The 24285-nt window shown below is 40.0% G+C and overlaps 1 protein-coding gene across 2 annotated transcripts; it reads right to left on the bottom strand.

Annotated features, from left to right (window-relative positions):
- Nucleotides 1-292: 292 nt before the first annotated feature.
- Nucleotides 293-23484, bottom strand: STEAP4 (STEAP4 metalloreductase). Of its 2 annotated transcripts, none has more exons than XM_059712237.1 (5): nt 23335-23484; nt 8668-9125; nt 7519-8046; nt 6112-6276; nt 293-4515 (listed from the first exon to the last, which is right to left on the bottom strand). In XM_059712237.1, the coding sequence occupies exons 2-5, from the start codon at nt 9121-9123 to the stop codon at nt 4252-4254; spliced, it is 1413 nt and encodes a 470-aa protein (XP_059568220.1). In that variant the 5' UTR covers nt 9124-9125; nt 23335-23484; the 3' UTR covers nt 293-4251. The 2 variants fall into 2 exon arrangements, with proteins under 2 accessions (XP_059568220.1, XP_059568219.1); XM_059712236.1 differs by lacking the exon at nt 23335-23484 and adding an exon at nt 18050-18463.
- Between the last annotated feature and the right edge of the window lie 801 nt (nt 23485-24285).

Genomic DNA, 24285 nt, shown 5'->3' on the forward strand with positions numbered 1-24285 from the left:
TGTACTCATTCCCATCAGTTAGGCTGGCAGATGCTCCCCTCTCTGAAGGTGAAACTGAAACGTGTGGAATATCAGAATGCATCTCCTCACTGAGCTCAAGCATACATTTCATGAGGCTGCAAATCCGCTAATGTGCTCTAAAACCCATGTAACAAACAGCCTTTCTTTTCCCTTATTTCTAAAGGGAGGTATTTTTAGTTCCTGATGCTGAAACTTCTGTGATTCAAAATCTTTTCATCACTTTCTTTGCAATGCTAATAGGTTAAAGCCAAAATTAAACAAAGCGTAAAAATATTTTTAAAATAATGTTTAATGAGTACACATTTACAAGTGCAGTCAGGGAAACATACAAAAATAAAAGGTCTATGAGCTTAAGAAAAATTTTACTAGAATACAGGAAACATACCAGTAGTGAAGAAATGTAGTCTAACTTTTTGCTATAGAACAGTTTGGATCTGTTAAAAGGGATATAGTTCACTATTTCCATCTATTCCAAACTCATTTATTTGGCTGTGTTAGAATGGTCAAATTGGTTTGATGGTTTGTGGAGGGAGGGTTTTGGGAGGGAAGAAAAGGAAATTGGCTTTTCTGGACAGCTGGTGTGGTTTGAAATCTGTGAGGTTGAGACCTGGCAACCTAGCTGTCAAAACCACTAGGGGGCGCTCTTTAACTTCTAGATTCATGGAAAGCTTTTTTTTTTTTTTTATTCTTTATTGTTGAAAGTGTTACATATGCCCCACCCCCCACCCCCCCACCCCCCCCATTTCATGGAAAGCTTTTATTAGTTCCTGGATAGAGCATTTCTACTAGGTTATAAAAGTGGAGTCTACTTTACTCCAGGAAAGCTTTGTTACCTAGTTATGGTATTTCCTATTTTTAGTGATGAACTGTGACCCAGTAAAAACATATTACTCTGTTATTAAAAAGGAGCATGGTTTCAGCCTAGATAGTCCTCCACCAATTCTCTAGCCAAAGGCCAGGCTACAACCCTCCAACACTTGGCTGTTTGGCATAAAACAGAGGGGATGAGTAGTGACATTTTCCCATCGATGCTCTCAGGTTGGCACCTCACACACAGCTCTGCTCAAAGTCTTCTGGCTTTTTGTATCCTTGCTGGGTGGATCAAGGATAAATTAATGGATCATATGCTCTGTGTATCTTTTCAGTGAACACAAATTGAGATAAAATGCAAAACCTATGAAGGAATGATGAAACCAACACCCCTATCCAATACCAATGATCCTGACAAGGTCACTTTAGAAATAATTTGGCAATATATATCAAATGCTATTAAAAGTTCTTAAAGTTTTGTAATCCCAATTCTTGCAAGTATTCTAAAGAAATAATTTGAAATATGGGAAAAAGTTGTAAGTCTCTGAAATGTCATTTGTTTTAGTAAAGAATGAATATAACCTTACATTCTTAATTAGAGCAGTGGTTAATAAATGCCGACTTGATATAATATTATGCAGCTATAAGTTAAATACATATACCATGTAACTAAGAGTAGAAAGCCGCTAATACATTAAGTGAAAAAGGATGTAAAGTTGAGTATGCAGTATAAATAGAACTATTTTTTTAAAAGTTTTATAGAAAAAATATCCTGGATTATGGGTGATGTTTTAATACATTTTAATTGTTTTGTATATTGTCATGTAGAATATATGATAATAAAAGTTAAAAAAGAGTCTGGCCAGAGTGGCTCAGTTGGCTGAGCACCATCCTGTGAACCAAAATTTGCCAGTTCAATTCCTGGTCAGCGCACTTGCCTGGGTTTCGGTTCAATCCCCCTTGAAGGCAGGTACGGAAGGCAACTGATCCATGCTTCTCTCTCTCCCCCTTTCTCTCTCCTCTCTCTAAGCATGTGAAAAAAGATAAAAACAAATGGTCGTGATAGAGCAGGTGAAAAAAGGACAAAGCCAAAGGCTTTTGGTTATTTCAGTATGTGGGAAGATGGTGCCTAAGGCTCTTTTTAGCTTCATGTATGAGCCAGGAAGGCTAATCCTGGTGAAGGTCACTTTGAGGTGGAACTGTCAGCACAGAAAACAGGATTGTAGGCAGATAGACAGACATGAGCAGAGCAAGGACGATGGGCCAGGTCCTGGAGGTCACCTGGGGGGAAAGCCCCAGTGGTGACCTTTCCTCTCTTGGCATATCACTGGTATTGCAGTTTGGACCCTCAACCTTTCCTCCCTAGAGATAACGTCTAGGCTTCAGCTATATCTCAGGAGTAGGCAAAAAAAAAATGCAGCAAAATCAGACAAGCAACCCCATGGTTGACCTCAGGACCAGCTGCGTTGGTTAATGACCCCCTGCCCTGGCATTGACCAATCAATCAGTGGAGACCTAGAGCCTGAAAGGACACACATGGAAAACTGCTGAATTTTTTATTGAGATCTTTCCCTGGGGCCTCCCCTAACATCTCTACCCTTACAACCCTTCGGGCAAGGACCCAGGGTGCTCTCCCTCCCCCTTCCCAGAGCACCCCCATGTTTCCCCTCCTTCTTTTCTTCCCCTCAGGTGCTATCAACTTCACCTTTCTCACTTCTAAGCTTCAGGGGCCCTTTCCTTGCCTCTATCACTTGTTTCCTAAGCCCATTTCTTCTACGAATTATTTCTGCTATCTCTGTGATTTTCTAAATAAACTAGAGGCCTGGCGCTGGACATTCGTGCACTCAGGGGGTCCCTCAGCCCAGGCTGCACCCTCTCACAGTCCAGAACCCCTTGGGGGATGTCCAACTGATGGCTTAGGCCTGCTCCCTGGCGGGACATCCTTAGCACTGCTGTGGAGGCAGGAGAGGCTCTGGCTACCACCACTGTGCTCGCCAGCCATGAGCCTGGCTCAGGGCTTCTGGCTGAGCAGCGCTCCCCCCTATGGGAATGCACTGACCACCAGGGGGCAGCTCCTGCATTGAGCGTTTGCCCCCTGGTGGTCAGTACACCAGGTCATGACAGTACATCATAGTGACAGGTCGTTCTACCATTTGGTTGATTTGCATATTAGCCTTTTATTATATAGGAGGATACTCTCTTATAGTTTGGGGCTTGGCTCTGAATTCTTTCCTAGCCAAAACTCAGATACTGAGGTTGCTGAACCCAGGTCCCGTCTGACCCCACTGGTCTAACACCAGGTGTTGTTCTCACTGCCCTCGACGGAATCATCCTGCATTCCAGTGAGGATCTGAGAACCAAGTCTCATGTAACAACTACTGCTCACACCTTTCTGCCCTAAGACTTTCCATAATTCTCTCATCTGTGCATCTGTCACACTTTCACTTGCATTATTCACTTAATTTCACTGCTCAAAATATGAAAAACTATAGAAGCTACATTTTTATATGAGAAATTCATTTCATAGATAATTGGTAATGAATAATATTTGGAATATATTATTTACAAAGCATACCATAATACTTAAACAAAACAAAACCTAATCTAGTGCAACTTTACAATATTTATTTAGCTTGCTATCTAAAATTCTGGTTTATTTAAACTCTTTGTGCAAGGGTTTTTATCAACCCATCCTTGCTCATTATACACTGAGAAAATCCTAGTGGTATCCTTCAATTTTAACTCAATCTTTCTTACACCTATTCGTTGTAGAGGAGGGATCTTTGGACAACTGTATATATTTGCATATATCTGACCCATACTTCCAATCAATTATGGTATTTTTGTTGTGTTACGAAATAGTTTCCCAGTGTACACAATCACATTGGTAAAAGCAAAATCAAAGAGTACATTTAACTACAGAATTCACTATGGCAATATTTATAATCACCTTCATGTCCAAAAAACAAACAAAACAACTCATTTCTTTTACTTCATTTGGTCCTCTTCTTCAGACGTACCAAAGAAAGCCTTTATCAGTGACCACCGTTTTACTGTCTTCTCTCACTCCACTCAGCCCTTGAACCAGAGAAGGAAAGTGCATAGACTGCCCCTGGAGTTTGCAAGACATTAATTAGGTTCTGCATGGTGTCCACAACCAGAAGCTTCTGAGTGTGAAGCCACAAAGCTAATCTGGATGACAGCCCGACTGCCTCTGGGAGGCAGGACCTACATCAGTTCATCACTAACCAGAGGTAAAATGTTGTTCTCTTCCAATCTCTCAATTTCTTAAAGTCAGGCAACATTTCCTTTGCTGTTCACAAACTTCAGGCCATGGTGGGAGAAAAATGCATTCTTGACTGAGCCCATTATTCGTCTCTAAACAGACAGTTCAGAACTCTGGGTGCATTGAACGTTGCTTTAAATATCTGTTTGTCCATTCAGTGCTGATTTAGAGCCTTTTGAGTTCCTTTCCCAACCCTGGCGGATCCGTGTGAGGGTCTTGTCTATACATGGCAGGATGAGGATAAACTTGATCACCAGCACGGTGCAAGGAATGATGAGTGCTAGTATGTAAGCTGAAGGAAGATACCACCGGAGACTGGAAGGACTGAGGAATCTCTTTCCGCCATATATCAGGGTGTGAGCTGTGCACAAGATCAGGGTCAAATAACCCAGTTTGGACTATAAAAGCAAGAAACAAAAATATGTACATTAACACTATTTGCATTTTAAAGCAAAACACTGGAAGCCAATGGAGAATATTGTCAACAACCACAAACCTTTGAAACCTTTCACATTTAGAACATTCTGAAGAAAGCAATAACCCTCCTTCAGGATGATAAATATTTCATTTGGAAAAAAAGGTTGTGCTTACAAATGACGTGGTGGTTCATCTTAACCTGGCTGGATGGGAAAGCTGCCCAGGAGTAAACTCTTTTGAGTTAGAATGAACAAGGTGCCTTGCCTTCTTCCTCCATGGTAACCTTTTCCCTTGGTCACCGTTTCCGGAGTTCAGAGATGCACAAGACACAGTATGTCCTCAAGAAGTACCACATCAGTATACGTTACTGACTAAAAGCACATACTAGCTAATTTCTATCACAATTAAGAGCAATTAGCAAACTTCACTTTTATCTGTTTTGGCCTATATACTAAAGCTCAACGTTCATTTTTATCTTAATGTCTTGAATATAGGTGTGAACATGAGAAAATGTTGACTGCATTTGGTCCCTGGATACTAGTAAAACAGACTTTTGAAATTTGAACAGTTCTATACAATTCAAACCTAAAATCAATTACGAATGGTCTATTCCAGTGGTTCTCAACCTTCTGGCCCTTTAAATACAGTTCCTCATGTTGTGACCCAACCATAAAATTATTTTCGTTGCTACTTCATAACTGTAATGTTGCTACTGTTATGAATCGTAATGTAAATATCTGATATGCAGGATGGTCTTAGGCGACCCCTGTGAAAGGGTCATTCGACCGCCAAAGGTGTCGCGACCCACAGGTTGAGAACCACTGGTCTATTCCATTACACTGGTTCACAATGAACATGCATCAGAATAATCTGGAGGGCTTGTTAAAACAAACTGCTGGGTCACACGTCCAGTTTCTGATCCATTAGGTCTGGGAGGGCCTGGGGATTTGTGTATTTAACAAGATCCCAGGCGATCCTGCCGCTGCTGCTGGGTGCAGGTACCACACTTTGGGGATGACTGGTTTAGAAGAATAGTTAAAAATCCCCTTTAATGAGGTGGCTGGTGGTTGATACGTGGAAAAAACAGATTTTTCCTGTTATAGGCCAGCATTGAGTCTGGTATGATGACAGTCTAGCTAGCATGATGTGTTTCTAAGGTTTTAAACTTTATTTCAATATGTTGCTTTGTATATGAATGGGATCCTAATCTAAGGTTGATTTTCAGAAAGAGAAATGTTGTCTTTGGGTTTCTCTTTACCTTGCACCAAGTCCATTGCCACAAAGTATAATAGTTGTTGGTGTTTTTCACACTATACTTGTAGCTGGGGCTCTGGGAGGAGTCAGGAATCTTGGCAAGGGATGCCCTGCTAGGAATCAAACCGTTACAGAATCTGCCTTTTGGTACCAGAGTTTAGCATTTTCTAATTTGAACTTGCTTCAGTTACTATTTTTAGGAAATTGCTAGGGAAGTGACAGAGCAAAAGGAAAACTTATGCATGGTGTGAGAGAAAAACAAGGATATTTGTGAAGCCAGACACATTTTGCAATGAGAGCAGATTGAATCTGGAGGTCCTTACCTGGACAAATCGGAACTCTCTCCAGTTGACCACGTTGCTAACTGATGGCAAGGAAGTGATCCCCAAGAGGATGAAGAAGAAAAATCCAAGGATTCCGAAAGACAGGTATAAATCACTAAGCCAGGCATTCGTGGTACTAAATGGATTTTCTTTCTTGGATATTGCCTAAGAAAAATTACAAGCATTTTTTAAAAATGACATGTTTTTATAAACTGCCCAAACTTTCAAGAGGACTGAAAACACCTCTGCATGGCTTATTTACTCAAGGCAAATTAGATGACATTTCTTAATAGTCATTTGAAAATAATTGTAGAGAAAAACACACTTAGAATTATTTTTGTGATAGAAAAAGTAATTGGTTCTGCTGGGACTTCATTATAATAGTTGACTCCAGGAGTTGTAATTGACCCCATACATACTAAAACAAAGTAAACATTTACTTAAACCTTCTCTACCATATAGTTTCTTGTTTCCTAAGCAAAACTGGATGTTCTCAAATAATTACAGCAAGATTCTGTTTTTCTGTATGATATACTGATCATTCACACACAGAACATGTGGGTTCTTTCATGTCTATTATATTGTAATCCAGCATCAAGTCTGTCCCACCGCAAATTGAGAGAAATCAGGCTACTTTAATGTGATTCCTCCCCAAGAACCTCACCTGTATTTGTTAGGGAAATAATGTTGAGAAACCCACAGAAGCAACATCAATGAGTTATTGACTAATGAACTATGAGACTAAAGATTGGTCGAAACTAATGATTTCCTAACTGGAGCTGATATGTAGCACTTCCTCTGGGACTGCTTTTAGACTCCCTGAGCTGATTCTCTTTGAATTTTTTTGGCTGTGCAGAAAATAGTATTATTTGCCATTTGCTTAGTAAACTAAACAATTAAGGAAGTCAAAACATTAATGGAGTTATAAGCACTCTTTTGGAAATTTGTTTACATTCTTGTGCCACAAGTCCAAATGGCCCCTTCCTAATTAGATGGTTATTTTTGACTTCCCAAAAGAGGTGGCATGCATAGAAACAGAAGCTTGAAAATGCATTACTTTACATTTACTGAATGTGCCCCAAAGGAATTCAAGGAGGTGTCATTTAGGGTTCTTGAGCCCTCAAATCTGTCTGTTTTTCAGGATCCCAGTCAATCCTGGGAATACAGATCTGGACCCCAGGAACCTGGGAATCTAACTTGCCTTCTCAATGATTGTATGAGATGTCAACTGAATCCACTCAAAAACAAAAAACAGACAGCAGGTGTCTAATTCTAGTTACTTTAAAAAATAAATATGCTTAGAAGACTGATTTTCTATATCTGTTGCCATCTGTAAAATGGAATATCACGTAGCAAGATTCCTCTTTGATTGAAGGAATAGGAGAGCACAGAGGAGTAGAGATTTACCTGGGTGATGGTTGAGTTTTGCAGCCTCCATCGTACATAGTAACGAATAGGAATCACAAGTGTGTAGATGGCGTGAAGGAAGGCAAACCCCAGTGCTATCAAGCCAAGCTGCTTTCTGCAAAGCATCCAGTGGTCCAGCCAGCCTGGGAACCGCCGGTATTTCGTACCTCGGTACAGCTGCAGAATGGCAGCGATGACACCGGGGAGGTAAACCACCCCGAGCAGTGTCAGGGCCGCTATTGGAAAGACACGATTTGGGATGGAAACAGCCATGCGAAATGTGTGATCTTTCTTTTCATTCACATAAGGGTAGATTATGTCTCTGATAACACAGTAGACAAACAAGAAGACACACAGGATAGCAGAGAAGTACAAGGGGAACTTCCACATTGGAAACAGTTGCAGGGGGTAGTTTTCAATTTCATTGGCTGCCAAGAGAGATCCTTGATCCAACGGAGTCAGCCCAAGAGCACGAACTATATCCATCACTCTTTGCTTGGCTTTGCTGTCATTTCCACAGATGAATGCCTGGGTGAAAAATAATTATTTTGGTATTTATACTTTCTTTAATAATTGTTTGTGAAAGTCTATATGAGTACTGCTTAGAACAGGACCTGTAGTAGTGAACAGCTTTTCAAACAAGGGTGTTGAATCAACATATTTAATAAGATGAAGTTTTGAACTTGTACATGTGGGTCGGAGAGTTAAGTACCAGGGTTTCAAGTTGAGGGATATTTCAGGCATATCACACTGATAGGACAAGACTTTATTTTCCACAGTGTGAACAGTTTGATGTTTCTTCTGTATTCATGGGTGCCACCTCCTTTATGGATTCCTGCTAACCTCAGTGAATAAATGGAAGTAGTTTCATACAAGGTAATGGGAGTGCAAAGGATATCAATCAACGATTTTAGGTGTGTTATTTTCTAGTACTAACATGAGACCTCTGGAGACTGACATCACTGGGTTCTATCAAATCAAAAGCTTTGCAGTGGGAGATGAATCACAATTAACTCCCCTAACTTGCTCCATCCTGAGAAAGCAGTTCATGTCATATATTAGTAGGATGAAGGATTCAGTAGGCATTCTATTTTGAGGTAAGTGCACATACGAAATTGAGTGTAAAGTAAATTCATCATTTGATCTTACCTGCCGACTTGCGTCCAGTGCTCCTGACTGGAGAGCCCACGCTGAGATGGTGTTGAATGCTTTCACTATGTGGGCTCCCGGCACCAGCTGAGCAAGGTACTCTGCATTGGACTCTGGGTACTGATGCATTTTGAGGTTGTTGCTGACATCGACCAATATTTTCCCACGGAGAACCTCAGTTAGTGCTGTGAGAAGATCGTAATGATCCCTGTGGATGGCTATGATTATGATGTCAGATTTCTGGGCCGCTTCTGAATAGCTCAAGACCTCTGCACCACTGGGCAGCAGGCTGAATGTCCTGGGGTTTCGACTTCCAAAGACAATTGAATAACCACACTGGATCATTTTAAGTCCCAGTGATCTTCCAAAATCTCCAGTTCCAAAAATACATACAGTCTCTTGCTCTTCTGGAGGAATCATAGTAAGAGGAAGTGTATCTGTAGACGTTTTCTCCATGACTGAAAGATAATAGAACAAATACCCAACAAAATATGAATGCTCTGGGCATGGAAAAATTAATGAGAATTATCTCCAGGAAACAGTGGTTGACTGATGTTGTTCTAAGCTTCTAATGAATTCCTCACAAAATTTTGAAGGAGTAAAAAATTGTCATATATAGCCCAGCCAGCTTGGCTCAGTGGTGGAGTGTCGACCTAGGAACCAGGAGGTCATGGTTCGATTCCCAGTCGGGGCATGTTCCTGGGTTGTGGGTTTGATCCCCAGTGTGGGGCATGCAGAAGGCAGCCAATCAATGATTCTCTCTCATCATTGATGTTTCTGCCTCTCTCTCTCACTCTCCTTTCCTCTCTGAAATCAATAAAAATATATGTATATATTTTTAAAAATTATCTTATATATGTTCTCAGATGTCTTATTTAACAAAATCATTGATGAAAAACTTCTGTTGGATAAAGAGATGCAATAAAAAACCAAGACACTTACTGGGGGATGTTTTAAACTGTGCATGTGTTTTGCAATGATATTATATTTATTGCACAGTTAGAGTTCCAAAAGTTCTAGTGTGCCTGGCTATCCCCTCATTACTCTGTTTATCCTAACATATTATTTTTCTATCTCTTATATTGGGATTAAAATTTGCAAACAAAATACAGATTTGATCAAGTTGCTGGTGTCCTGTAATGAGTTGGATGATATCTTTATTGACATATTCTCACTTGGATCATCTTAATCATTGCAAAGAGAGAGTGATTCTGGACTTTATTGTGAACAATTTGGCAACCGCATTCATTTTTATAACCTGCCATAAACTTTTTTAAAAAAATGAAGATGTGGACTACACAGTCCTATATTTTTTATTCCACCTTTGACTACACTTTGGTTGGGTAACGAAACTCTTTGTGTCCCAGTGTCATCATCTTTAAAATGAGAAATTGGTAGTATGTACCTACCTTGGAGACATCGGAAAGATCAGATGCATTTGTTTTAAGATGCATATCTTAAAACCATTTTTGAGACATAGTAAATTTATTGATAGATTACTTAATAAACATTAATTATTTAATGAATCAATATATTAATTATCTAATTAATATCTTTTATATAAATTCTGTAAATTAAGGTTTAATTTTATGCTTCTATAAATGTGTTTATTGGAAATGCATACAATTTATCTGAAACAGCATTCCATAATTCTTAAGAAGCTTCTGCTGAACTCTCTTATTTTATAAATAAAATCTCCCATGAAATGGCTTTAGAACATACGGATTTATGAAAACATAGATGTAAAAATAGCTCAAGTGCCAATTTCTCTCATTTACAACTCTTTCACATTTTATTTTAATATTTCTCTCTTAAAATGCAACCTGGCAACCCAATATAACGTACTTGGGCTGTTACTCCAACCATTACAATTAATTTCCACTCTTCAACCTTCAGAGACATCACTGGGCAAACTGAAAGTGCAAAACCAATAAGGAGATACTAAATATCACTGGCTGACTTAATAGAAGGAACTATAGTTATTCCATTGGTCATAACTCCTATCAAGTTATAGAAGCTCTGAGGTTGATATCGTGTTGGCTACATCTTGAGCTCCACATCCTATCTTCCCGGTTCTAGCTCCAGACCTGGGGCAGTACCTGAGTACTGCTCAGCTCCTAGTGCCTAACAGAGGCTCACATTGGGGCCCCACATCTTATATCTCTTGGTTTTTGTCCTGGGGTCCCTCTGATACCTCTGCCTGGATAGAACTCAGACATGTACAACCCATGGGGCCCCCATGGGCCAGGACTCCATAGATAAGTACTTCCCTTTCATCCTCTGGCACACAGTTCTGACACATTTCATAAGGCTCCCCAGAAAGTCCCCCTGGATCAGAGCATCACTGGTCTGTAGCAATGGCCAAGGTAACGTCTTCTTCCTGTCTTTCCCACCTTCTCTGCTTTGTGCTCCGTGCCCCTCACGCCTGCTCCCTGAAATCACTTCCCTAATAAACTGTACACAGGCCTTTGTCACAGTTCTGCTTGCTAATCAACCTAAGAAAATGCAATGTTATGATTACTTTTTTATGAAAAAAAAAAAAGAAGAAGACCTGACCTAAGGTTACCATAACTGTGATGAAGAAATAATTGCACGGAAAAAAAGTTAGCAATTATTTGGGGAAATATCCTAATAACAGAAGTACATAAAAACAAGATGTACATAAAAACAAGATGTTCTAAACCACAAGAGAGATCATTTTACAGTAAATACTACATAAAGAAGGAAGTTACACCCATTTCAGACCATTTGTAACTCAAAATAACTCCCAGGTGTAAACATGAATTTATGGAGGTAGTAAGGATTCTTGCTTAAAAACTAGATTCCTAGTCCTATTTTCCTCTTGGATGTAGGATGGGATTCTGGAATAAAGAAAAATAAGAAAGATGGCAAGGAGGAAGCAGTTATTGAGGGAAAGATGGGTTAAAATAGTTAAAACACAGCAGTGGTCTCCTCTCTTTCCTCTAGCTCTTTATAAACCTGCTACGTAACAGGAAATGCGACAAGAATATCTCCTGGTTGGGGAAATCACCAGGACTGGTTTTATCTCCTATGAAGCATTTCCCAGATAGGGTCCTTGAGAGGTGGGCCAGACAGGTAATCTAGGTAATCCGGTCCAACAAGGATGTTTGTAGAGATTAGAGATTGGCAACTAATGACGCAGATGCAAAAATGGCCCAGAGGACTGTGAAAGCCATGGTAGAAGCTGCCACTGAAATACATGCGCGTGTGTGCGTAAGAGGGGTCAAGTGTGGGTAATGAAGAGTCTTGCCTATCATCTCCCTGTTTGCAGATCCCACCCCAGGTTTTGGAAACCTGAGGCAGCATTCTTCTCGGATGTTCTTAACCTAGCATCCCATGAGGGTGCTAGAGCAGTGTGGTGTGTTTACTTCTCTTACCTCCCAAGGGTCAGACATCACAAGCCACTTCCAGCTTCAGAGAACTTTAGCATAGTAAAAGCATGTGAATGTCCAAACGGGATTATAAACGTTGCACATATTAAATGCTTATAGTTAACAAATCAATGATGTTAACCAAAAAATCTTTTCATCTGAAATAATTATAGACTCACAGAAATTTGTAATGGTAATACAAGAGGTTCCTGTGCATCCTTCAGGAATGGAAAAAAATAAATTGGAATAAGCATTGCTAAGACAGTCACGTTATATAAAACAGTCAGGAGGCTATTAAGGAAGTGGGGCCTGGGCATATCTGATGCCTCAGTCTCAGAGCTGCCAAATTGCTAAACCTGTTGCTAAACTCAGCCCAAGGCTGACTCACAAACCTGGAGCAACCACTGCTCTGTGGGCACACATGCACTTGACCTCCTCCTGAGTTTTTTTATCCCTTGGTTTATATCAATCTGTTACCTAGCCTGCAATCCTTCATTTGCATGAACGAATTACCCTTGGTGTTTTTTGTCTTTACAAAGCCTGCCTTTGTCTCTCTGAGGGAAACTTGGGTTGCTACCTGAATCTGTGTCTCAGGGATTCAAATCTTTTAAGATTCCAAATAAACTTTTAAATTGTTTTACGTCCTCAGACCTTTATTAACACTTATATGTTACATAGTGTAATTCCCTGGAGAGTCACCCACATTGGTGCCTGTATCAATAGTCTGACCTTGTTTATTGTTGAGTAGCAATCCATGGTATGGACCTCTTCATTTGCTCGTTTGCTTCCTGCACGTCCTGTTTGGTAAAAAGTCTCTGTGTCGTCTGCCACTTTCTAATTGGATTGTTTGTTTTTCAACTGTTGAGTGTTGATAATTTTTTATGTACACTGGATATGAGTCGTTTGTCAGATATAGGGATTTCAAATATTTTTTTTCCCTCAATCTGTAGCTTGCTTTTTCATTATATTAACAGGGTCATTCACAGAGCAAAGGTTTTTTTTATTTTTTATATTTTATTGATTTTTTTACAGAGAGGAAGGAAGAGGGATAGAGAGTTAGAAACATAGATGAGAGAGAAACATCGATCAGCCGCCTCCTGCATACTCCCTATTGGGGATGTGCCCGCAACCAAGGTACATGCCCTTGACCGGAATCAAACCTGGGACCCTTGAGTCCGCAGGGTGACACTCTATCCACTGAGCCAAACCGGTTAGGGCAAAGTTTTTTGTTTTTTTAAAATGAAATTTAATGGTGCTTTTTGTGTGTGTGTGGATTGTGCTTTTGCTATCATGTCTAAGATTTCTTCACTAAGCTCTAGGTCCACAGTATTTTCTCCTAAAGGTTTTATATTTTACATTTAAATCCATTATCCATTTTGAGTTAATATTTGTATAAAGTGTTTAAGCCAAGGTTCATTTTTTTTGCATACATGAATATCTGATTACTTCCCTATCATTTGTTAAAAAGATCATCTTTATTTCATTGAATTGCTTTTCACCTTTGTAAGAATCAGCAGTCTGCACATGTGTGGGTCAGTTTCTGGGTTCTCTGTTCTGTTCCATAGATCTATGTGTCTCCCCTTGACTCTGAATGTAGTTATATAGTGAGTCTTAAATTTGGGTAGACTAATTATTCCCACTTTTATTTATTTTCAGAACTGTGTTAAATATTCTAGTTACTTTGCCTTTCAATATAAGTTTTAGGATGATCATATATATATATATATATATATATATATATATATAATGCTTATACTTAAAAAATAATGCTTTTTAACGTATTAAAAAAATACAATGCAACCTATTTGTTTTGTTTAGGAGATAATCCCAGGCTATTAAAAAGAAATAATTCATACTAAAGCATAATGGCCATGTACAAACATCCAATAAATGGATACAAAATTAAAGTTGCATGATTTTCATCCTAGCTGTGTATTTATGTATACGCATAGACCTCATTTGGAGAATATATCAAAATAAAATGTTAAAGTCCTGTGTATCAGCAGTCAGGGACAAAAATGGCCCCTTTCCCCTCCCCAGCCCTAGAATAGACCTATGTCCCAGTTCTTTTAAAAAGAAGAACAGGGTTCAGGGTTCAACAACCTAACCGTGCCCTTCTAAAAGGTGGCACTTTCTTGCCTTGCTCTGGGGAGATGGACGATTTGTTTCCCCTAGGGCTTTTATGGAATGAAAAAGAAAATATATAAATACTGTATTTAGAAGAGAAAAGGAAGAAAAGCCGTCCTCTAGTGCAGATAGGACTGAGAGAAATAATTAGTTTTCATGACTTCCTCCTGTATTTTTTATTCTGATAAATCCACAGAAAATACAAATTAAGGTAAATTCTTTTATGTAAAGATTCAATCTTAGTTACATATATTATTAGAAATCTTATTTGTTTTTAAGTTCACCCAACTTTACATATGTATATATATACAAACTGAAAGTGAAAAAAAATGTTTTACATAAAAAAGGTTTGGAGGTAATCATAAAAACAACTATAAAGACAAAACTATCAACATCACAAGACACACACTATTGAGTAATAGAAGTAGTGTGCTGAGGGCCATAAAATAATCATAAGTAAACAAAGAAAGACCTCCTACAGAGATGGGTTTGGAGAGGAATGTGAGGAGAAGGGAAATGGTGGTACAGACAGGCACTTTCTGGCACTCCTTCCAATATTTCCTTCATTCATCAAAGCAACTTCTTATAATCACTAAGGCTTAAAAAGTGCAAAAACTTCTGCAAAAGATGACAACAGAAACCAGTGGTTCTCAACCCTGGTGCACATTAGAAACACCGGAGAGCTTTTGCAAAATACGATGAGCAGACTCTTGGAGTCTGAATTAATTGGTCTAGGATAGAGCCTGGGCATTGTTGTTGTTTATTTTTTAATTGATTGTGAGGGGGTGGGAGCAAGGGGGAAGGTGAAGGTGGAAGAGGGCATAAATGGTGACAGAAAAACAAACAAACAAACAAACAAATAAATAAATAAAGTTAAAAAATTTTTGAAGCTTTTCCCCAGATGATTTTAGAGCCAAGCCTGTGAATATTGCCTGTTAGCTTTCAGTGGTTCCCTTCCCTGGTCACACATTAAAATCAGCTGGGCAGCTATTAAATGCTAGGGGATCACCTGCTGGCATTCTGAGTTAACTGATCTAAAGGAGAACTCGGACATTAAAACTATCATTTCTAAGGAGCACCCGGGGCTGAGAACCACTGGGAAAGAAAACAGAATGATAGCTGTTTTGAAGTTTAATGGTGGGAGAAAAAAGACAGGGTGTTGAGCTTATTAGGGGATGCAGAAACATTTTACCTGCTTTACAGTTTTTCCCCTAAGTAATTATTGACCGGGTCTGAGAGTCTAGAATCTTGTTTTTATGAAAACCAGAGGCAAGAATGGTGTGCAGACCTCAGAAGAAGACAGTCAAGGTAGCCAGGCTCAAGGTAAGATATCAGACTGCAGATATGCAGGTACGCTTTGCTCTGTAACTCTCTCAAGGAAACCTTAAAGAGTTTTCTTCCAGCTCGGCCAGCATGGCTCAGTGGCTGAGCATGGACCTATGAACCAGGAGGTCACAGTTCAGTTCCTGGTCAGGCACATGCCTGGGTTGCGGGTTCCATCCCAGTGTGGGGCTTGCAGTAGGCAACTGATCAATGATTCATCATTGATGTTTCTATCTCTCTCTTCCTCTCCCTTCTTCTCTGAAATCAATAAACATACATTTTAAAAATTTTTAGGAAAAAAAAAGATTTGTCTTCCATGAGCCACAAAGTTATAGTTTGATTAAATCCACCCACAAAAGGACGTCAGTTCTTAATAGCCATTCTCATGTAGTGCCATACAGTATCTTGTTTGTTTGGATGAAACCTTTATTAAAGACAGTCTGACCCTTTCTCCATTTAAAAAGTCAGGTTTGAATTCTGAAATGATTGTTCATACAAGATTTTGAATTCCTCGGACAGCATCTCCTCTGGACAGCTTCCAGGAAGTTAGAAAAGAAATAGCACCCCTAACACTATAAGATGTGACAGGATTTTTCATTTTAATTTGATGCCTATGAACAGGTTTTTTTGTTTGTTTATTTTTAGTCCTTCCTTCTGTTTTTTGATTCCTTTTGAATTTCAACCTGAAAACCTAACATAACTTGACAATATATTTATGATGAGCTGAAGAGCCATCAATCAAACATTGTTTTCATCAGGAGGCATAGGGCAGGAGGGAGTTCTGCAGCTATGCCAGTCTTCTTGTGATCCAGAGCATTTGTTTTGATATATCTCAGGGACAATTGGAAAGCAGAAAATATAAAAACAAAACAAAAACTCTTACACTAACACATGAACACATCCAATTTACTCACTGAGCAGTTTATGTATTTAGTGAGATCAAGGCTCACTAAATACATAAGGGAAGCAAACATGTTCACATTTAGCATATATTGTTTTACTGACTGTACATTACTGTAGCAAAATCAAAGGACTTTGGTTTACAGAGACCATTAATTACAGTTTATTAAAAAAATTACTGTACCCCTCCCCCACACAATCAATGGATTTTTCTACGAATTATTTTTCTTTCTTTTTTGGATGGTTTAATCTTCAGTTTAGATGTAGTTAGAAGTAGCTCTGTTAGTAATAGCCCTAGATAACAGAAAGATATCATCTAAAGCTCTTAATCTAACTAAAGAAACCACTGCAGGTTCATTGCTGAAAAACTGATTATTTTAGATGTTTTGTGAGAAAATGTTATGTGCCTCATAGCAACTTAATTGACTGATGATTAGTTTTTATGCTACCCGCTAGAACGACACAAAAGGAAATAATATCTTGTACAGTTTGATCAAGTCAAGGGTCATTAACTAAATATAACCTTTACATTAACGTTCAGTGGGGGTATATGCTTCCATGGGAACTGCTAATCATCAGAACTAGCTAGGACTGTGCTGCAACTAAAATGATTCTGTTAATAACATTTCACTATCACCAAATGAATCACCAGGGAGCAAGGTAATACAGATCTATATTATCTATTTTAATTGCACTTTAGGGAAAAATATTTTTTAATATGTGTGTGTGTTTAAACTGATTTCAGACAGAGAGGGGGATAGAAACATCAATGATGAGAGAGAATCATTGATTGGCTGCCTACTGTACGACCCCTACTGGGGATCGAGCTGGCAACCTCGGCATGTGCCCTGACCAGGAATCAAACTGTGACCTCCTGGTTCATGGGTCTACACTCAACCACTGAGCCACACCGGTCACGCAAAAATATTTTTAATTTAAGTTCTTTGGTGAAATTCTAGTTCAATTATAAATCTCATTAACATATGTTTTCACATTTAGATCTCAGCTGCATCTGTCAAGCTAAATGAAGATGATTTTCGGATTCCCTGGCCAAGAATTTCAGCAGGTAGGTTCATTATCCACTGTCTAGGCTGCTTATTTCATTTGATTAAAGCCCGGGCTCATGACAACAAGGTCAGGGATTCAGTCATGTCTGAGTTTATTTACCTTGACCTTCATTTACATTCTAATTTCTGAAAACTTCTTACAAATCTTTGGTTCCCCAAAGATTCAGCCCCAGGCCCAGGCCCTGGCCCTGGCTTGTCACCAGCATAAAAACAACTCTCACTGATTGAGTAGCATTTGGCTTGTACACTCTATATGAGCATGGCTTATTGGATGATCTGGTGATTACAACAACCCACGTAATATTTAGTGTAAGTTAGTAGTATTAATTCTAGGACTACTGTAGTCAGAGATATTTAGGAAGTGATTGCATCATTTCAATTGTGAATTAACTTTGTTTAGATTAACTTCCTAGGAATAGTCATTTATCTTTACATTGAGGCCACTAGAAATTACCTAAACATTTGATAACTGCCCACTCAGTTTTGGGGTAGAGCAGTTTTGCTGTGGACCTGATTCCACCCTTGAACCCTGTTGATGGGAGAACTCCATTCTGCTTCAAGGTATCTCCTTACCCTTTTTAGAAATCTCCCGGGATGGTTCATACATTTTTATGAATATAGTTTCCTTCATCTTCTTTTGGACACCATTTTCTTCCATTTTTAATCTGGCTCCCAGACGCTGGGACTCTCAATGGCCATAGTGCCTTTAGTGTTTGCAAAGTCAGCTTGAACAGAGGGGCGAGGCCTGGCCCAGCAGCTGCTCCATTTATCTCAGGAGAGAAGGAGCTCTTGAAACTTCTTCCCCTGTCCTGTGCTATACTCTGATAAACAAGCCTGAGTGCTGTGCTGGTTGAGAAATATTTTTTAAGAAAACAGCTTTTAATTCCTGGGTTGTAAATCTCGGCTCTTTTCAGTGGTGTGGTTGAAAGCTTGCAATCAACCACGAGGTGAGTTTTCACACCAGGGAAATCAGCAAAGGCTATACATCAAGAATCCCCCCCCCCCCCCCCTTAGAGAGATGTTTTCCAGCACGCCACAGAGTCAGTCTCTCTCTCTCTCTCTCTCTCTCTCTCTCTCTCTCTCACATCCCTTTCTTCCCAAGATTTGGGCATGTGACTAAGGAAATGGGAAAAATTGGGCTGACAGGATGATTCATTTTTCCAATCCTGACTCCGCGCATTAGGCCTAAATCTCTTTCCTTAGGGGCCTTCCGTCTCAGAAGACTCCTAGATTCTTTATCAAAACAGAATCCAACAAAGGTTCCCAGGTCTGCTCCACCCCATACATGTAGCTAACACTATTGGTGACTGTAAATCTGATACCACTGCTGGACTCTTGGTTTTCTCAGGGAGATACTTACAGGGACCTTTTTGTATATACTCGCATCCCCAAACACATATCTTCCAATTTGCCACACATGCCTCAAAAAAAAAAAAAAAAAAAAAAAAAAAAAAAAAAAAAAAAAAAAAAAAGAAAGGAAAGGAAGAAGAAAAAACCTTCACAATTTGGGATTTCAGTCTAGGATAACCAACGAGCGGCACAATTTCATTATTAACCACAATGAACCATTTACCAACCGCCTAATTACTCTCTCCTTGACCTCCTTCCATGTCCTATAATACCTATATCAGGGCAATTGAATTGGATGAAAAAATCATTTTAGTACTTGGGTACTAAAATACTTTAGCACTGGAGAAGAAATAACTAGAAGCGTAATAATTTTTTTATAAAAATGATTCGACATTACTTAGTTCTTTTGAACTGTTCAATAGGTTTTATAGCTTATGACATACCTTGAGGTATTACAGAAGAACTAAAATGTTTTACTTAAGCTAAACAAATTAAAATCTTTAGAAATCCAATATTCCAATTTTTATGACCTCAGTTAAATGCCTTAATTGTATTATGTCACTCTTGAAAATGAATTACTCTTTAAAATGAAGTAGACTCCAAAGTATCATACAAATTTATTATGAAACTTACCCAGTATAGCAGTATAATAGGGTTAATAAAATTAAGGTTAAGTAGAAGAAACACTAAGGTTCCTGCAATGTCTTTCTCCTTTTTTTTAAAAAAAAAAAGTTATAATAATTTCCATTATTTACTTTATATGTACTGCACAGTGCAAAGCAATCCCACACTTCTCCCAAAAGGCAGGTAGTAGATATCTGGGCACTTGACTGTATTAACTGGTCCAGTACAGGGGACAGCCATGCTCATAAGCTACTACGCCCGTCATGATCAGCATCTTCCCAACCTAAAAATCAGTGTTACCAATAATATCTTAGTAGGATTTCATGTTTTCGACAGATTTATTGAACAGCCTCTCTGTGCCAGGCACTGTGCTGTGTCAGGGATGAAGTGATCAATGAGACCCTCTTGGTCCTCAAGGGGCTCCAGTCTTGGGGAGGATGTGGCAACATAGTCAAATCGTGACAAATTAGTGTGTGAGGCCCTGAGCAGGGGAATGTGCAGCATGGATCCGAGAGAAGGGGCACTAATCTGCCTGGGGCAAGAAAGTTTGCCAACATCTGTGCAGAGTGACTTCAGCCACTATTTAGCTCGGCTCAAAGCTGTTTCCACACCCTGTGAAGCGAGCAAGTATAGATAAGACATGCCTAATCATTGTCAACGGCTAATTGCCCCCTCCTATCCTGTGCTCCTCAGGATTGGAGCCCCTACAATCTTTGGAGCTGAGGCAGAAGAGACTATCCAGTGTGTGTTCTAATAACCCTCTAAGAGGTGTGCTATCGAATTCTATTAAACCAGAATGGAAGTTCCTAACTTTTCAAACCCGTGACCTTTATTTCATCCTGACATTAGGATTGAACATGCCCTCTACATTTGAAATACACATATTTCTCTTCAAAATTTTCAGAAATTCTTGAATGTCAAAGTACAAATGGCAAGACCACTGCACACAGGGTTGAATGAACTCTTCTGGAACTTTGTGGAGAAGCATTTAGATTAGGATGTCAATGCCCTGCCTTGTTAGAGTTGAAATACTTCTTTTAGTAAACTGTTGTATCTTTCTGCAGCGATATGTTTGTAAATGTGATTTTCAAATGGTGCAAACATTCTTTGTTCTTTTTTTCTTAATGATTTGGAAGAACAAATTGTTTATATATATAGGCCAAGTATGTTTTCTTATCATGCATTATTTTTAGCATTAGTTATCCTTTATTAGTTATTTACTTAGCTTTATTCCTTCCAGGACTGACTTCTTCTCAAAATAAAATAAACAACAACTCTAAATTCAAATCATTTTGAAAATGACCTACATGTCACTCAAAATATTTTGAGTATGTTTAACACATCACATGGGACTGCTCAGGAAGTCTTCATAATTAACTAATGACCCATTCTCTTTGGATGTACAAAGAACAGTCAAGCAGGTGGCTTTGGATGTCTTGAGTTTGTAAATTTTATTTTTACCAGCTCTGGCCTAACTATAACTTCAAGAAAAAAAACAAAAATCCCACCCAGAAAGCCTTATTATCCTAGAGTTTTACAGTCAGAATTAAAGGTAAGTGTGGATACAGACACTTAGCAAACCACCTCCTCCTCAGAGGACAACCCAGAAGAAACGAGCTATAAGGTGCCCTAGCACGCCTTCAAGGTCGAAGGGTGATTGTGTGTGTGTGTGTGTGTGTGTGTGTGCCACTAGCTTATTAGTCTTAAGATTCTAAAAGGAAATGATTTTTAAATGGCAGTGGACAAAAGACTCAAATTTCGCCTGAAGAGAACTAGGTGGTGAGGGTCATGAAATACTGAACTGTGTAGCTGAAGATGACTGCAGTGCTAGCTACTGGGGATGCTTTAAAAGGAGAGTCTATATCCTTTAATACTGGCATTAATCATGGTAGAGCGTTACAAGGGTGGCTCTTCAGGAGGCAGGGAGATGTAGTGACTGCTCAGGGTTTCTCTTCCAGTTTGAAATCTATGACAAATGAATCCCTTTATCTTAGAACTCTTCACAACAAGGCTCAAGGCCCAGGGTTTTCCACTTGTTCACAAACAGGCTCATAAAAATGTTATTTGGTTACTTCTAACAACAGTTCGCAAGCTGACACCAAGAGAAGCCTGGAGATTGTCCTCAAGCCAGGGGTCAGGCTTTGTCTATGCTGGTTTCTGAGCCTCGAGTTGCCGTGTGAATATCACTCAGCAGAACCATAACCGATGCCAAGTGAAGAAAGTGCTGTTGTCCAACTTCTCTCTACACATGTACCACTTTTTGACCACCTTGTTAATGTTATAGGTATGACCAAGTCGTTACTCTCTTCACCAGAAGGCAGGTTTCATTTTTAATAGGGGAAACTACCCAATTATGGAGACAGTCTCTTCCCCTACAAGAAGCTTAGACTTCTACCACATTTATCATTCAGCGCGCACCCTCAGCTTTCAAAACCATTCTTCACCCCGCTATGTGAGAATGTCCTAGTCCCTGGAAATGGCAGTCTCATAAATGTCACTCACATGAAAGAACAGTTTTTTCTGATACAGTAGGAACAATATCTGCTGAATATCACTCAGCAGAACCATAACTGATGCCAAATGAAGAAACTGCTGTTCCCCAATTTCTCTCCACACATGTACCATTTACTTTAAAACCTCACAGCTTGACACATAGGGAGTGCCGTCCTGTTTTATGGGTTGGCAGTGTTTGCCATGCAGGCAGAATAATACCGTGCTAAATCACAACATTCTGAAGAACTTGGGCCTTTGCAAAAGGCCATATCTCAAAGAAGTTACTACTTCAAATAAATGTGCCATTTTATAAAATTACCCCTACTGTATCAGAAAAAATGTTCTTTCACGTGAGTGACATTTATGAGACTGCCATTTCCAGGGACTAGGACATTCTCACATAGCGGGGTGAAGAATGGTTTTGAAAGCTGAGGGTGCGCGCTGAATGATAAATGTGGTGGAAGTCTAAGCTACTTGTAGGGGAAGAGACTGTCTCCATAACTGGGTAGTTTCCCCTATTAAAAATGAAACCTGCCTTCTGGTGAAGAGAGTACTGACTTGGTCATACCTATAACATTAACAAGGTGGTCAAATAATTTCCAACCCGCAAGCATCTTTGGTTGTGCATTTTCACCTTGTTAGAGCTGGGTTGGGTCGTCTGGTCCCATAGGCTTCTACTTTGCATATGTGAGCACTGAGGCTGAGGTGTTGAGTTTCTCTTTAGAGCAAGGAGCAGAAATTCTCCAACCTGCTTCCCAATTCTCCATCCAATTCCCTTTCCACTAGACCAGTCATCTTTTAAAGAAAGTTCCCGAATTACCATCCAGAGAGAAAAACTACTTTCTTGCTGCCTCTGGACAAACAGAACCACAGTTTTGTTTACTCTTCATAATAAGTTACATTTCCAATAATATTTCTCTGGAAAAGCAATCGCTAAACTACGGAAGGAAATTTAAATCACGATCAAAGGTGGAAGTAGGTGCATGTCTCAGGACCCATTTCAGCTCTTGGTCAAGAAGTGACCTCAGATCTGAGATGGCAGAGATTGCCAAAACCACATTCTTGCAGGCTCCCTTCTGAGGAGCACCACGAGATTGCTCTTATCTAGAAGTGAGATAGGAGAGGAATTGAAATCGGACTTCTCTGCTCTCTAGTGCAGAGATAAGCGACAAAAGACCAGGAATCTGGAAGCTTGCTGAATTGCTTAACAGATTGTCCTTTCCCTGGGAGGGATGCAGGGGGCGCTGGGAAGTTTGCCAGCACCTATTTCCTTCCCCGCGAACGTGGGGAGAGGGGTCCTGAAAGGAGGGGTTCAAGGTTAGCTGAAACAGATAAAGGAGGCGGGCCCTTTGGCGAAAGGTACAAGACAAAGAGCCAGAAACGTGACCCACCTGCGGGAGGGTTGCTTCCAAGCTGCTACGGCCAAGGGCGGCGGCAGCTGGGCGCGCAGCTGGCCAGGCAAGGAGGGAGACGCTGTGCAGAGCTCCAGCTCACCGCTGCAGCTCTGGGTTCTCGCCCGCCCCCAGGCTGGCCATATAAGAAGGCTGAGAAGGGAGGGAGGGGCGGGGGGCACCCTAGATTTCGCAAGAGAAAGGGTGAAGAAAGCGCTTCCTGGAAGAGTCAAGTTGGGAATCCCGGGTGGCTGGAAGGACCAGAACTTCCCGTTCTGCCACTGCAGCGTTTGTGGCAGATGTTGCCGCTGATCTGTGGCCAATGGAGTTTCTAAGGGTTTTCCCCCGATTTCAATTCCTCTCCTATCTCACTTCTAGAGTCCTGGGGATCTGTGCATTCCAGGGAGATTGAGGCTGGAGAGTCTGAGGAGCACCCCTTTAGGTAAGGGCTTCTTGGAGTAGCTGAGAAAATGCCACTGTTATGGGTTGGCTCAACTAGATAGACCACAGATTCAGAATTGAAATTTAAGAGCCTTTTATTAAGCTGGCCAGCTGACCACAGCACCTATCTCCCCCTCTGGGAGATTCGGAGCATGTGGCAGAGATCAAGGGTGCAGTATGATCCTTTATAGCACAACAGTGTTACCGTAGAAGTTCATGGAAAGTTCATAAGCACAAAGGGGGGGTAAACAGAGTCACACCTGGCTGGATCGTATCATAACACATTGTTTTTCTAAGACAATCTAGCAATTTTTCTTCCATGGTTCCTAACCCTGACACAATCCTCCATACGTCAGTCCCTCCTCCCAGTACATTCTGTAACATTCTGTAACCCTTCCATGCCCCATGCCGTAGTCCCTCACCCTAGCACACCACCCAGTCTAGGCTTCTAGCTATTTCTCTTCTTGCCATCTTGCGCAATTCACTGCAAAAGGTGACAGTTTTCTCTCT

Source organism: Myotis daubentonii, chromosome 10, assembly GCF_963259705.1.
Source record: "Myotis daubentonii chromosome 10, mMyoDau2.1, whole genome shotgun sequence".
Taxonomy (NCBI): Eukaryota; Metazoa; Chordata; class Mammalia; order Chiroptera; family Vespertilionidae; genus Myotis; species Myotis daubentonii.

Bases quoted from the DNA above. Each gene is read 5' to 3' on its own strand.
- STEAP4 (XM_059712236.1), bottom strand. From the start codon at position 18,134: ATGGAAGAAAATGGTGTCCAAAAGAAGATGAAGGAAACTATATTCATA. The intron at 8,047-8,667 runs GTAAGATCAAAT...TTTTTCACCCAG, and splicing joins CACTGGACGCAAGTCGGCAG to GCATTCATCTGTGGAAATGA. The intron at 6,277-7,518 runs GTAAATCTCTAC...AATTTTTCTTAG, and splicing joins AAAACTCAACCATCACCCAG to GCAATATCCAAGAAAGAAAA.